General features: G+C 34.2%; 1 protein-coding gene across 1 annotated transcript; it reads right to left on the bottom strand.

The window, feature by feature from the left end:
* Positions 1-6,947: 6,947 nt before the first annotated feature.
* On the bottom strand, positions 6,948-8,894 carry BHLH093 (beta HLH protein 93). Its single transcript, XM_086650347.1, has 4 exons — positions 7,968-8,894; positions 7,710-7,883; positions 7,364-7,531; positions 6,948-7,250 (listed from the first exon to the last, which is right to left on the bottom strand). Exons 1-4 carry the CDS (start codon positions 8,541-8,543, stop codon positions 7,164-7,166), a joined length of 1,005 nt encoding a protein of 334 aa, XP_086506473.1. The 5' UTR covers positions 8,544-8,894; the 3' UTR covers positions 6,948-7,163.
* Positions 8,895-14,918: the final 6,024 nt, after the last annotated feature.

Here is a 14,918-nt window from a genome sequence, read left to right on the forward strand (position 1 = left end):
ATTTTAGTTTTCAGTTGACGTTAATTTAATGTAAAGGGTCGGGCCCTTCAATCTGCTTATCAATGCAAAAAAAAAAAAAACATACAAATAGAGCCCAAAATTGTATTAAACTTATTTTGTTTATACCTTTAATAACCTAAATTCAGTAACCATGGATTCCACCTCCATTATCATTCGAACCTGGTACCTCTAGGGTTTTGAAATTTATGTCAACAATATCAACCACTTGGGCAACCAAGTGTTGACAATCGCAGACACCTTGAAGTGTTTTAGAATCACAGCTTATAACATTCAACTTCGGACAAAGGCATTTATCAGAAATTTTGGTCGTTGGGACCCAAGTACTGGTACACGGTGCCCGTAGTCAAAGGGAAGGTGCCTATTGAATGTTATAGGCTGTCTTTAGTGGAAATGGTATCGCCTATAGAACTTCCACTGACTTGGTTAATAACGGTTTGATGGGCCTAAGTAAAATTTAGAAGGGTATTATTAGGCACAGAGAATTACACCCACAACCAGAATCCTGAATATCAACTCTGAAGGTGCCTATAAAATTTTGAAGAAATTGAAAGGAACATATTTGTAGATACTGGCAATATATGGGTGGATTGGTCTTTATATAGGCGCACTAAGTTGCTTACCTCGAGACACTCTTCACTTCACCCAGCTTTGTACTTTGAATGGTAGTTGGTAATTAGGAAAGTTTTATTCACATAGGTCTTTCTGTCTGACCCACCTAGAGGTGGCAATGGGTACCTATTTACCCGAGAATCGCACCGACCCGAGTCTTAATGGGTAGGTTCTGGGTATAGGTTTGAGATCCGTTGAGAAAATTGGGTCTTAAATGGATACACACAATAGGACTCGATTAAGAGGCGGGTCCTAATCGGGTATATCTGTCGGGTACCCGACGGGTAATGGGTACCCGAGATTATACGAAAAACTATCCTAGATTATATAGGATTTTTGTAAGTCATGGTTTTTCTCACCAAGTTACCAACTCACTAATCCCCCAAAAGTTCAAATCTAAAAGTTACTCAAAATTGTGAAATTTCTCAAATCCTCTTTTTCTTGGTTGAAACTTGAAAGCTAATTTATAAACTCCAAAGGTGGTGAGTTAATATAACGTAAAGGTTCAGTTGTTCTTTCTTGATTTCCCTAATCTGTAATCTCTTATACTCATCAACTATTGTACCCGGAATATTTACTTATTTAAGAATTTATGCCGTTTAGGATATTTCTTTTCATTAGATTCATGCAAATTCTTCCATTCCAAGAAATCTTTGATATAGTTTTGTGAATACCAAATGGGTACCCGATATCCGATGGGTACTCGAGAAATTTAAAGGTTCCGGTTCTGGATCCTTCTGCTGAGGTACCGGTACCGGAACCGTCAAGAACCGAAACCGCTACAACTTACAGGTTTCGGTTATGGGTAGTTAAATACCTGAACCGAAACAGACCAGTTGACACCCCTACACCCGCCCATGAAAGGCATACAAGCCAAATTAGATACTAGCTCACACGCATCAGAAAGAGAAAGAAAAAAAAAACAGATGACAAAAGTTTGTCTCTCTAATCTCCTTCCCCTTCACCACAATACACAATCATTACTACCTCCATTGTGGCCATCTCCCTCCTCTCCATGTTCTCTGTCTCTCTCTCTCCCCATGATTTTTTACCTTCTATCTTGGAGGGATTTTTCGTCACGTTAAATAATCTTGGTGTATCTGCTTTTACTTTCACATCGTTTATTTTCATATTCATGAACATGTTAATTAGGTTATTTTTCCTAACAGTTTTTTCATTTATTCACCTCAACCATTTTTCTCCCATCCACATCCCCATTTTACTCTGCATGATCAAACACTCTCCTTTCTCTACTCACCTCTTTTTCTTCTTCACGGTCGACAGTAAGAAGTTGTCTGCTGACAACCTTCTCTGGATCACGTGTAAAAAAAAAAATTTATCTCCCCCCCTCTCTCATCTCTTTCTTCTCTCTGTCTAGGGAAGGGGGAGAGTACTGGATGGTTTTAGACCTTTTTCAGATAGAAAAGAGAGAGAGGGAGAAACTTTATTTTTCCTTTTGAAGGTCGTCGTATAAGGTTGTTGGTCGACAACCTTCTGTTGGGCGACCGTGAAGAAGAAGAACATGAACAAGACCTAAGGTGGAGTGTGGAGAGTGTTTGATGATGTGGAGTAAGGATGTGATGTGAAGGAGAGAAAAATAGTTGAGGTGGAAAATCGTTTTTTTGTTAATATAGTATCACAAAGATACTTTTAGAAAAAAAATACAAGACAATTGGTTCTTGAATGCCAAAATGAACTTGCGGGCGCTTATGAAGACCAAAATAGTCTGTTAGAGCATCCCCAACAATTCACTCTAAAAATTTACCAAAAAAGAATATTCACCAAAAATTTTTTAGTGTTATGAAGATTTTGATTTCATAAATTAAAAATGAGTTAATTCTTATTTGGCCCCCTACTTTGTGACCAGCTTCTTTTATGGCCCCCTTTTTTTTCGTAAATTCAAATATGGCCCCTTTTCTTAACACCGTCAGTCAACCTTTATGTTTAATCTTTTTGTTTCCATTATTACCCTTGTTTGTAAAAGAGATTTTGAAAATTCAAATTTGACCCCCTTAAAAAATGGGTTGATTCTCAAAAAATTTAAGGTGTTTAGAAAAAAATTAGGGGTCAAAACAGAATTTCTTTTAAAAATACCAAACACACTTCTCTCACCTCCATGTCATCACCAATCTGCCCACGTCATCACTCACCTGCCACCTCACCATCTTCTCCGGTCATGGTTGCCGGACGGCAAAAAATTCCGGCGACCATCTTTTTTTTTCTCTTCTTCTTCTTCATCTTTTCTCTTCTTCTTCTTTTTCTTTCTCTCTCTTCTTTCTCTTTCTTCTTTATTCTCTCTCTCTCTCCCTCCTTTCTACTCTCTCTAATGCTCCGGCGAAGGGGTCCTCCCCTTCGCCGGAGCAATGGAGAGAGAGAGAGAAAGAGAAAGAAGAGAGAGAAAGAAGAAGAAGAAGAAGAAGAAGAGAGAAGAAAAAAAATGGTCGCCGGAATTTTTGCCGGCCGGCGACCATTGCCGGAGAAGATGGTGAGGTGGCCGGTGAATGATGACGTGGGCAGATTGGTGATGACATGGAGGTGAGAGATGTGTGTTTGATATTTTTAAAAGAAATTATGTTTTGACCCCTAATTTTTTTCTAAACAACTTAAATTTTTTGAGAATCAACCCATTTTTTAAGGGGGTCAAATTTGAATTTCCAAAATCTCTTTTATAAACAAGGGCAATAATGGAAACAAAAAGACTAACCATAAAAGTTGACTGACGGTGTTAAGAAAAGGGGGCCATATTTGAATTTACGAAAAAAAGGGGGCCATAAAGGAAGCTGGTCACAAAGTAGGGGGCCAAATAGGAATTAACTCATTAAAAATGCAGTGCACCCTCTCAAAAAAGTTTTAGTAAAGATTCACAGTAAAGATCATAATCGGATGAGGAACAAGAGAAGGAACTACAATCTTCAGCAAGACAAGTATTTCTTTTCGTCTATATCTATCCTAATAGAAATTTGATTTGTTTTAATCCTGATGAGCCAACAACATAGAGCAATCTCTTTGTCGAAAAGTGGAAGCCCTCCTTGGTGGATTAATTTCCAGATAGTAAGTACAATGGCTTCTTATAATCGATTTTGGCTTCCATCTTTTTACTATTTCAGATGTTATATAACTTTTTAGTTTGGATACTGGGTCTTAATATTTAACACACGTTGAGGTGACCCTAGTAGATTTTGGTCTGATACTTGGACGTTTGATTCACTTAATTGGTCCTTTTCAAGACTTGTCAATAAAGGGTGAGTAGACAATAATATCAGAACGCAAGCATAGTTGTTGTTACACAACAAATGACTCTTTGTCTTTTCAAAAAAAAAAAAAAAAAACAAATGACTCTTTGTGTACTACCTCTTGTTGGTTACAATAGACTGCAGAGGTGTTACATGCCATGATTACCATCATATACAAAAAATTTTTTTTTAGACTGCCTTTTGAAATAAACTATGCAAGATGGTGATGGGGGAGTTGAACCTCTAACCTAGTAGGCAAACGATGCTCCCTTTCACCGTCAAGCCAGACACACTTTTAGTTGGTACTATTGGCATGACCAAAGTAGTGGAGGGATTATAGAGGCTGCATTTCTAGTCCTAGTTTCACCACAAAAGTGAGGAGTAACTGCACTACGTGCAGAGTGACCGGTTTTTTTTTAGTTTTCTGAGTTTAGTTTCATGACAACTTAGCTTTAGTCATGAAATGTGGGGGAAGTGTGGAGCTATGATATGTCATAGTTGTTTTCCATTCAATGTTGAGGATTTATGTTAAAATTGGAATCGATTTTGATTAATCTGCAAATGGTACATAAGATATATACCAACGTATAGTTTTATAAAACTATATGAATGTCCAATCAGTTGTCGAAATCCACATAACATATGTGTATTTCAACTGAAATAGATAAGATAAGAAAATGAATTTCTCAGAGGATATTCGAAAATATAATATGATAATTCATATACGGATCGACAAAATAGTACCATAAAATAGTAAGGTCGTGGTATATGAGTCGACATAATATTATCATGAAATGATTGCTCTATACAGTTTGATAAACTGAATCAACTATGCATGCATATAAAGTTGAACGACAACCTAGTAGGATCCAATTAGAAAAGGTGTGTCAATCGCGAGCAATTATCATTAAGGGGAATGGGACTATTGCCTAAGTAAATGAGTAAAGTCATAACGGAAACCCAACCTAGTTGACTGGAGATCCCAAGATCTAGGTTCAATGGGAAACTGAAGTTATATACTGACTCGCCAGTAACACTGAGAGAGAATATTCTCTTACCCATTCCTATGATAAATCAGTGTTGCCTGTAATGAGTGAGGATAAGGTTATCTTTTAATGATTCCTAAATTTAGAATTATTTTCTCTAAATAGGGTATAACAGGATACCTTTAATAGGATATCACCTATATGAGTTTGAACTGGTGCCGGTTCCGTGAGAAGATCGTAATGGCCGACTTCTCTAAAGCGCTCATGAAACCCGAGAATGTTCAAGGCTGAAATGAACACAACCGAGAACTGAAGGTTACAAGGAGTGTCATGTGTGATAGCTACTGCATCCGTTTACAGTTCATAGGACCCAGTTCAAGACATAGTTCACTAAGGTCCTTGTAAACCTGGTATCTATTCACTACGGAATATTCAAAGCCAAAAGCTATCTTTCCCGATGCATGGTACCTCCTGTTATGCTCTCATATGTATGTATGTTTGTCTGTCATGTGTTTCTATGTCGTCTGTCTTTTGTTGGTAATTTCACTCATGTGGGGGATTGTTGGAAAATTATTTATGGTATAAATAATTTTTTATTTGAGTGAAATTATATCTAATAGGTACTTGTGAAAAATCACAAGTTATGGATAGTCATACCCCAATGGAGAGACATCTTGTGGATTTTGTAGAGTCATGACTAACTCTATAAATACCCAATTTAGTTTCTCTTTTAGATAAGTTTTTTGGACAGCTTTTAGTATATTTTAAAGACAATAGTTGAGTCGTCTAGAGTCATGTTTGAGAGCATAGTAACTCGATAGTTTGATGGAGCATATAGAATTGTAGTGCTTCTTTCTATATGCGTGATCGTTGTATCTTGGGAGACAAATGTCCGTAGACCGTTAGCACCGATGCGGGGACATGATTGTCTTAAGGAAAGAGTGACCACTCGCCTCGATCAAACAAGATAAGTTTTTCATTTTTATATTTATATAATCTTAAAGTGTTATATGATTAGTTGTCAAGCACCGAATCCGTAAACCCGAAGCCAACAGTCCCAACCACCAAATACACAGTTCATGGGACATTGGGTGGCCCGGGCCGGTGGATACCAACTCCACAAGACCACAACACCGATTTTTGGTGTCACGGATTGTTGTTGGGGATGCTCTCGGTAAACAGATCGGGAGCCAGGATAGATTATTAACCCTATTTATAAAGCTACAAGAAAACACATCAAAATAACTTTTGCTATGATTTTATGATTGAAACGTAACATCACTCTGGCTTTACTACACGGAAAAAGTAAAAGTGAAATTCCTTTCTATTCTTCTGCCAATTTGATTTTGATTTCATCCAAATATGTTCTTATTCTTGCACTAAAACATTTATTCAACTATTATAGACTTTTGAATCTATCAAACAAAGTTTCTCCAAAATATTATCTTATTACATGCTCATCATCTACTATTCTAACAGACAATTCTTAATGATCCGAAGTATCACAGCGAAGATTTCTACTCCTCGTCAGATATTATAGCCACTTGTTTTACTTCTCCGACATATTTATTCACACCGTAGAAAACAAAGTTAAGGTTAAACAATCGGGAGATGCTAGAGTTACAAAATATTTTGACAAAAGAAAGTTCCCAGCTGATGTGGCAGTTGTGATATTTATCTCTCAACGGCCTAGATTTGGTCAAAGTTTCAAACCACAACCGCCACATCAGCTGGGAATTATCTTTTGTCAAAATCTTTTGTAACTTTAGCATTTCCCTAAACAATCATACTAGGACTATAAAACTTAAAAATGATTGGATGAAATTTGTTAAATTACAAAAGTTCTATTATAATGTTTGCATGCATATGCATTACTGGAATAGAATTGGAACCGCTTGGGGTACGACCGACTGAAGAGGTTGCGTGTTAAATTGCCCAGTTTTTGTTTCCATATTGTTTTTTGTCGTTGGATTCAAGTTGATTCTGATGAAAAAAAAAAAAATGTGTCTTGGAAAATAAGTACTTTTATATTGGAAACCAAAATGATGACATTTTCCCCTTGCAAAAGTTCCAAAAAGCTCAATTCAAAACTCCTAACTGATTGAATTTGGTTTATTATTGCTGTAGGGTTTCAGAAAAGGTACACATTGTTCAGTTGCTACAAATGCTACTCTGAACCTACAGACTTTTAAAAAGTCACAAATTAATCAACATCTCTCATTGTTGAAGCAAAAAAACACAAACCACTTATTTTTTGAAAATAAAAAATATTACAAGAACTAAAAACCCTCCCATCCTTATTCATTTTCTCTCTCTAGATAATCCTTCCTCCATAGCCTGCTCCTCTGAATAATGTTTGTTTTATTTCTTCAGTACTCATTAATTGTCTCTGCTCCAATTCCTATCATCATCAACACACAAAAAAAAAAAAATCCAAAAAAGAAAGTTAAGGAAGAAGTCATAAGCTCAAATTTTTATAAGCTCTTTTAGTTTAAGTGATTTTGAATTTTGTACCTCTGAACATGATGCTTGCATGGAAAAATCATTGAAACAACTTATAACACATTGTTCAATCTCAAAGCCTAAAGCTTCAATGGTGTTTATCGTTGAAAATAACAAACTTGGCTTCCCCGAACAACATATCTCGATCCGGGTATCAGATATTCGCCTTTCTACATCAAACTAAAAAAAAAAAATCGTTCACGAAAATTTGAAAAAAAAAAGGTTATTAGTAAAAAAAAAATCGTAATAGTAAAATACGACTACGTTGCCACTTGTGAGTTAAAAAGTCATTAACATTAAGTAGTAATATTTTCAGCAAAAAAAAAAGTAGTACTAGAAGTATGTCAAATAACTATACCTTGGGAGTATTCCTCACTAGTACTTCCTTTTGTTTAATATCTTCCATGATATTCATTAGATTCAATTGATTTGAGTAACCCTCTACTTCAAACTCACCTCTCAAAATCTTGATTCTCTCTAATAGCTCTTTCATGTAATCTATGGTATCTCCAAGTATAGATGTCCTGTCCATCTTTTAAAACATAAATTACAATTCATTAGACCTTGTTTAAGATGAGCATTACAAGTAGTAGAGAACAAAATAATTTGATCTTACCTTACTTATCTTAGGAACAATGGATCGAAGCATTGAGAGGCGATCGTTTAATCGTTTTCTTCTTCGTCGTTCTGCCATGAGATTCTTTGATGGCTGACCATCTACTTTCTTTGATCTTTGTTTCTTCTCTAAACACAAACCCATTTCAGATACTTGAATTTCAGTAGGTTGAATTGGTTCAACTTTAAAATTAGTTTGATTCTCTTCTAAATTTTGAGGATGATCTTGATGACCAAGTAAAATGGATATTTCATTCTCCATTGTTGGTGGAATTTGTTCTTGAATAGATGTAAATAGAGGTGAATACTGATCTTGGTAAAGTGAATTGATATTTGGTATAATGAAGGAGTTATTTCCAAAATGGGAGTTGAATTCATTCAATGAAGAACTGAAATCTAGTTGAGTTGAAATTTCAAATCCTTCTAATGAAGAATTTAGTAAATCCATGCTTGGGTTCTCATTGTAATTAGTCCATCCATTGCAGAAAATGTCATTTACTTCTGGAGGATAAGTAGTCTCCCATGTCTCTCTTCTTAGAGTTAGTACATCCTCAAGGAAACCACTTTCATCTTCCATTTTCCCTTACTTCTCTATCTCTCTGTTTCACCCTCTCTCTTGACCTTCTCTATGTTTTGAAAGCTTTCAAGTACCAATTCAATTAGGAAACAATGGTATTATGAAGCTTTACAAGTTGAAGCAACTATATATAATAAGTTTCAAAGTGAAGATTTAGAATCTGTGTCATATGTCAAATAATGTGGTTTTAGAAAACTAGGTATAACCCTTGCCTTTGACACGGACGAATCAGATAAAAATTAAAGTTTGAACTGGTAAAATATGAAGGTTATTTTACAGTCTTCTTAATATTTGACAAAGTTGATACGACAAAGTCTTCGAGAATAACATTTTTTATCTTACTTATCTTACAAGTGAACTTATAGGTCTACATTATCTATTATATTAAACAAAACTTGGACCAATTATAATTCTTGAATTGAACACTAATAAAATAGCACAAATGTTAAAAAAATTGTAATATATTTGAAAATACGAAATATAAAGAATTTACCACAAATTTTCGAGAGAGAGAGAGAGTAAATGAAATTATTTCAAAAAAAAAAATACGAGAGTGGGTTGGTTCACATAGGGGAAATGGGAGTTATAGGCATTTGTAGTCTCCCTTATTCTCATTACCAGTTTGCCCGAACAGATCTTACTGGTCTACCTTGACGCTTCGACCCCATTGAAACTCGACGAGTTTGATCAATTACTTTCTCCCTTTAGGTTCCACCACAACGGTAAAAACACCACTGAGAATGTCATACCGATCCAACGATGTCCCTTGATTGCCCATTCACAATCGTTGGAGACCTTTCTATCTCTATGTTTTTCTTTTTCTTCCATTTTTCACATTGTTTTGCAATAGGCTTTTTGCAACAGTATGTTTCTGTCACAACAAACAACGCTTCTAATATCGTGATTTTTCTAATTTTTATAACGTTATGACAACCGAATCAACCACTCCTACGGAGACCCTAGTTTCCAACAACACATCTTAATTATAAAGCAATGATTTCTTCATCACCGGACTATTCAAATGATTATTATATCTACCCATTTGACAACCTGACTTGCGTTTCTTTCTTTTTTTCGAAAAAAGTAAGGTTAAAATTTTAGTGTCTTCAATATAATGAATCAAAATATAACTACTCAACCGTGGTTAACTTGGCATTACTAATTAGTAGTAGAGAAGTTTCCATTCACATGTGTGTCTGAATCGAAAAGATTTGTTGTTTGACGTAGTCAGGGGCTACTATTGTCTAGTTCTCTCAATGTCTCCTCTGTGTGTATATATTTATGTACATGAAGAAGATGTCATCTTGGGTCCCGTTTCATCAGTACTTATTCATGCCTTTTGATGCCTTTCTGGAGGAGATACAAAATTTTCAAATCTGGTTAGGTAGTGAATAATAAATCATCAATGTGTTTCTTTTTACTTCATTTCAATTACAACCAAGGACACTCAGGTTTAACTCGTTAGGTTAATGGTAATACTAGAGGAGGTGTCAGGTCATATATATTGAACTATTGAAGTAAGGTTGGGATGAATTTGTATTGAAAGTTTAAGAGTAAATTTTCAATCTTTTGTACTCCAATATTTATTGAATTATGTATCTATATAGATATATAGACTCGTATATTTAAAAATATCATGTTAACAAATATAATGAATCAAAATATTAGATCCTATCTCACATTAGGTTATGTGAGAGGAGTTAGCTACAGAAATTTAGTTGTTAGGTACAAAAATTGCATTTACAAAAAATATTAGGTCTTAGGTGATTGATTGACAATGGGAAGATGATTGGTGACAAAGACCAGGAGAGTACACGTGTACAGAAAGATAACGGTGGTTTCCCAAACTCCCGGCAAAAGCAGTTTCAGTTTAGCTGTTTTTAAAGGAGCGCCCACAATATCATTTTCCCCTCGCTCGCCCACAATATCAACTTATTACCCCGTCCGTCCTCGTCCAAAACCGCTTTTTACTGGTTTTGTCGGGTTCTCTCGTAGCAAAATGAAAGTTGAACACCCCAATAAAGTACTGTGAAGAAAATCACGTCTCTCATTTTTAGAGAAATAAAGTACTAACACAGTACCAGAACCCCACACTTCCTACACCTTCGACAAATTATAGGGTCTGATAGAGTACGTAATATTACTATGAGGCCAAGAGATACTAGGTCACTTAATTATGCACATATTCTTTAAAAAAAACTTACTCGTCACATGTTGGATTGAAATTCAGAGATCATGTGTTCCATATACAATAAAGATGGAATAATTATTTATCGAATAATACTGAAAGGTATAAAGTAAATGCAAGAATAGACTTTCGTTCCTCTCTTTACGTGGTCATTATGTCTAAGATGTACTCTTTAGAGCTGGTAGTTATCTAGTTTATTTAATTTATGTTTTTATTCATCATGTATCTATATATCATATTGAATGTAATGACTCTTCTAGCCTATGTTAAAAGAAAATAAATCGTTATGTGGTCGTTAGAAAATTCTAAATTAAAATATTTATTTAAATTAAAAAGAAAAAACTAAGGAAAAAAGTTATTTGATCTCAGATTTTTATCGGAACACAACCTCAATGATGATTTGATATTATGTAAAGTAGAAAATGTACATGCAATGTCATCACTCGGACCATTCATGATCGAATAAAATTCTCGAGTCAAGTAGCAACATTTAGAACTAAAATTAGCACGGGTACTGAAGAAAAACATTTTTGGACATGGCAATATCCATCAATATCTGAAATATTTAAGGCATTTAAAATGTCTTCACTGTTTGTTCGGGATATTAGATATGGATATTTCTGATGTCCCTTAATGTCTGGAGTATTGGTTTGTGACGGTCATATGTTTCCCGATATCAAGAATGTTGGTTCAGCCTTCAACCCGTTATATTTGGAGATACGAATGATGGTAACAAGATATTCTTATAATATCATTGAAATACTTCCAGTCATAACATAATAAGTATAAAGGTTAATTTCGTTTTCGTCTTCAATTTGTGACCAACTCGCCCTTTTTCTTCTTATAAGTATCTGGGAGTTCGATTTGGCTCCCAGGACTGCTTTTCGTTTTCGATCAGTAATTACATCAACAAATTATGACCCAATATTTTCTATTCCGAGGGGCAAATCGAATTCTCTGACATTTATGGGGGCTAGAACGATGAGTTTGACACTATTGGGGGCCAAAACAAAATTAACCCTAAGATAAACAAAATATTCACCCATACTCAAAAAAATAAAAATAATTGTCTCAAACTTTCATTTCTGGTTTGTTAGTTCAAATGATCAAAAATAAGATAACAATTATATTATAATAGTAATTATCCACCAAATGCCCACGCGATGTTTCCAGAAGATATAATATCAGTAAAAACATGTTATTTAATATGGTAAGATAATAATAACTATAAGTCAACATTTGGTTGCCCAAGTGATTGATAGCGTTGACATAAACTTCAAAATCTGGAAGGTTCCGAATTTTAAAGCTAAAAGAAATTCAAATATAATTGTACTATTGTGGTGTAGCAGAGGTAGACAAGAGAAAAAAATAGCCAAGTAACATTCGTGTATGCGTTGAACTTAAGTAACTTAACTTTGAAGATTTTTTTTTTGCGAAGAACTTAAGTAACTTAACTTTTTTAACTTAAGTATTTTTTTTTGGAATTTGACTACGAGAGACGATAGTCATTACAAGGTATTGATACATCGAGTAGATAGGATAAGCACGATAATCGTCAAATTTAAATCCTTATAGTTTAGTTGTGCTTTAGGTCTATTCTTGTTAAAAATTTGGCGGTTATCATGCTTAGATGTATCAATGGCATTGTAATAACTATACTACATTCTAGTTAATGAAAAGGGTTTCCATGGTTTCAAAAAAAAAACTATACTACATTCTAGTTAATTTCCAAATAATAAAAGACATTATCAACCACTTGGACAAACAGTAATGCCACAACTACGTTAAAAAACTTTTTTAATTTAACCTATAGTTGGGTAATTATTTTGAAAGTAAGGAAGACTGGTTTGATCTTCGTTCACGTCTTTCAGGCCGATCGGCACAAAAGAGAAGGTGTTTGTGCCTCGTTGCCTAGTTAATTTAAGAAGTTTTGCCCCACTTAATTTAAAAAGCACGTTTGAAGTGGTATTTATTTTTCATAAATTGTTTTAGTTCATTTTATTTTAATTTAATTTTGTCTGGAACATAAAGAGTTACAGAAAACATTCAACAATATTATTTAATTTAGAGTTTTTTTTTTTTTGAAATTTAATTTAGAGTTAGTTTATGTATGATTTACATATCTTTAAACTTAGTTTGACTAAGCAATTTAAGTAAAAATTAGAAGATAGTAAAAATATATTAAATCCGAGCTCATACATCTCAATGACATTGACACATCATGATCATGCATAATATGCAATACATCATGCGTTTAGATTATCACTGTAACATGAGATAAATCTTGATAACAAACTACTTCACCGAGATTCGATTTCAAAATTTCATAGATAAGACTTGTGTCAACCACTATACCAAAGAACGGGGACAACTTTACGTCAGGCATATGAATTTTTGATATGGTACATTGGCACATGATAATGTGGGTGAAGTGGACAAATTGGTTTTGATTAAAATGGTAAGGAAAACAAGAAAGTGGGCCTCAATTCCCTCAACATTATTCACCAGGAGAAGGAAGTAGAAGGGGAAGGGGGAATGCATGTAACGGGTATCAAGTCAAATCAAATAAGCTGGAGCGTGGAGGACCCTAAACATCTAAATCTACCCACACATGCTCAACAATGGATCTACTATTTGATGAGATTGTTTCCTATTTACTTCTCTATTTGGTAGAAAATAGGAATAGTTTAGGTTAAGAGAATAGGTTTCTGCTCATTAATTACCCGCCCCATACGAGAATAGTCGAGAATAGTCGAGAATAGAGGTGTATAATGTATAGATTTTCTCTTTCGTTTTCTATCGATTTGGTTAAATGACCACGAGCTTAACATAAAATCAAAACTATGACCACAATAATATATTTAAGTGTCACACATACTCTATGTTATTTAAAAAGAACAGAACACGTGCTAAGCTAAAAAAACAGTTTCACGCAAGAGAGTATGTCAATTAGTTTTAATTTAGATGACCACAAATTTAACATACATAGTATCAGAATTTTCCTTACACGTAATATGTTTAAACTTGCAAGTGTTTCACATCACGAGGAAAAAAAATTATTCATGTCGGTATATATATGTTTTATTTTATTTTGTTGAATTTCATATAATCATTAGTTAGTAGAGTTGAATCAACAAGAAGCTAATGTATAAAACATGATTGAAGACAAACTAATTTAATCACATAATGATGAGAATGAAGATCCTTGTACAGCTTTTCTGGTAATTATGTTCCTACGAAAGTTAGTACGGGAGTAATAACTTTGCAGAGAATATTGATAGCAAGGGTCAATTAAGTACTAGGGTTGTGTGAATCATTGCTCGGTTTACAATCTTTTTTTCACTGATTTGATGTTAGATTCGCCTCACCTATACACCGATCAAGTGAGTGTCTATAGAATTTCCAGACAGGATGGCCCTAATATGGTATCCATTCTTCAAGAACAAATGTTATAAAGCACCCACATAAAATGATACACATTCACTTTTCACTTGACTTGGTCACTTGAATTATGTGTGTAACTGTGTATATAAAATTTTCCGTTCTGAAGTCATCTAGGCACAACGATCTTTTGCGCCCCCTACCATCTCGTGTGGGGCTCCAGTTTTTACGTTTACGGTGCTATCTTTTTCTTTTCTTTTACGAGAAATTTGATGTACACCTGTTGACAGAACTATATTTTTCGTCTTTTCTTTTCTAATTTTATGAGAAAATTAATGTACAAGGAGATTGATCTTGTATCACTTTTAAGTGATATTATTTAAAAAAAAAAATCACTTGTAAGTGTGAATGTGTGATAATAACTTTTGTTTTCCACCTCTCGACGTACATAATGTTTCTCTTCGAAGAAGAGTTATTACTCATACTAATTCATTAAGTGTTCGAATTTAGTTGAAAAAGAATTATAATATTTTGTGCCGAAAATATACATCAAGAGAAACTAATATTAATAATAAAAATATGATCAAGTTGTATCATGGAGTTAAAGTGTCGAAAACATGCATCATGAAATTTCATAAGTGCAAAATATAATTTCCAAATTCTAAGTTGGAGCTTATCTTTCTGCTTACTTTGCCACGCTTATAAGTGATTCTCACTTATCAAGTGAAAAATTAATGTCTTAAATTTGTTCCCGTTTAGCGTTTCTTCCACCTTCCCGCTTATCACTTAAATCCACTTTTCACCTC

This window comes from Eschscholzia californica, unplaced genomic scaffold, assembly GCF_041429995.1.
Source record: "Eschscholzia californica isolate CP2 unplaced genomic scaffold, dmEscCali1.0.p SCAF_6, whole genome shotgun sequence".
Classification (NCBI taxonomy): domain Eukaryota; kingdom Viridiplantae; phylum Streptophyta; class Magnoliopsida; order Ranunculales; family Papaveraceae; genus Eschscholzia; species Eschscholzia californica.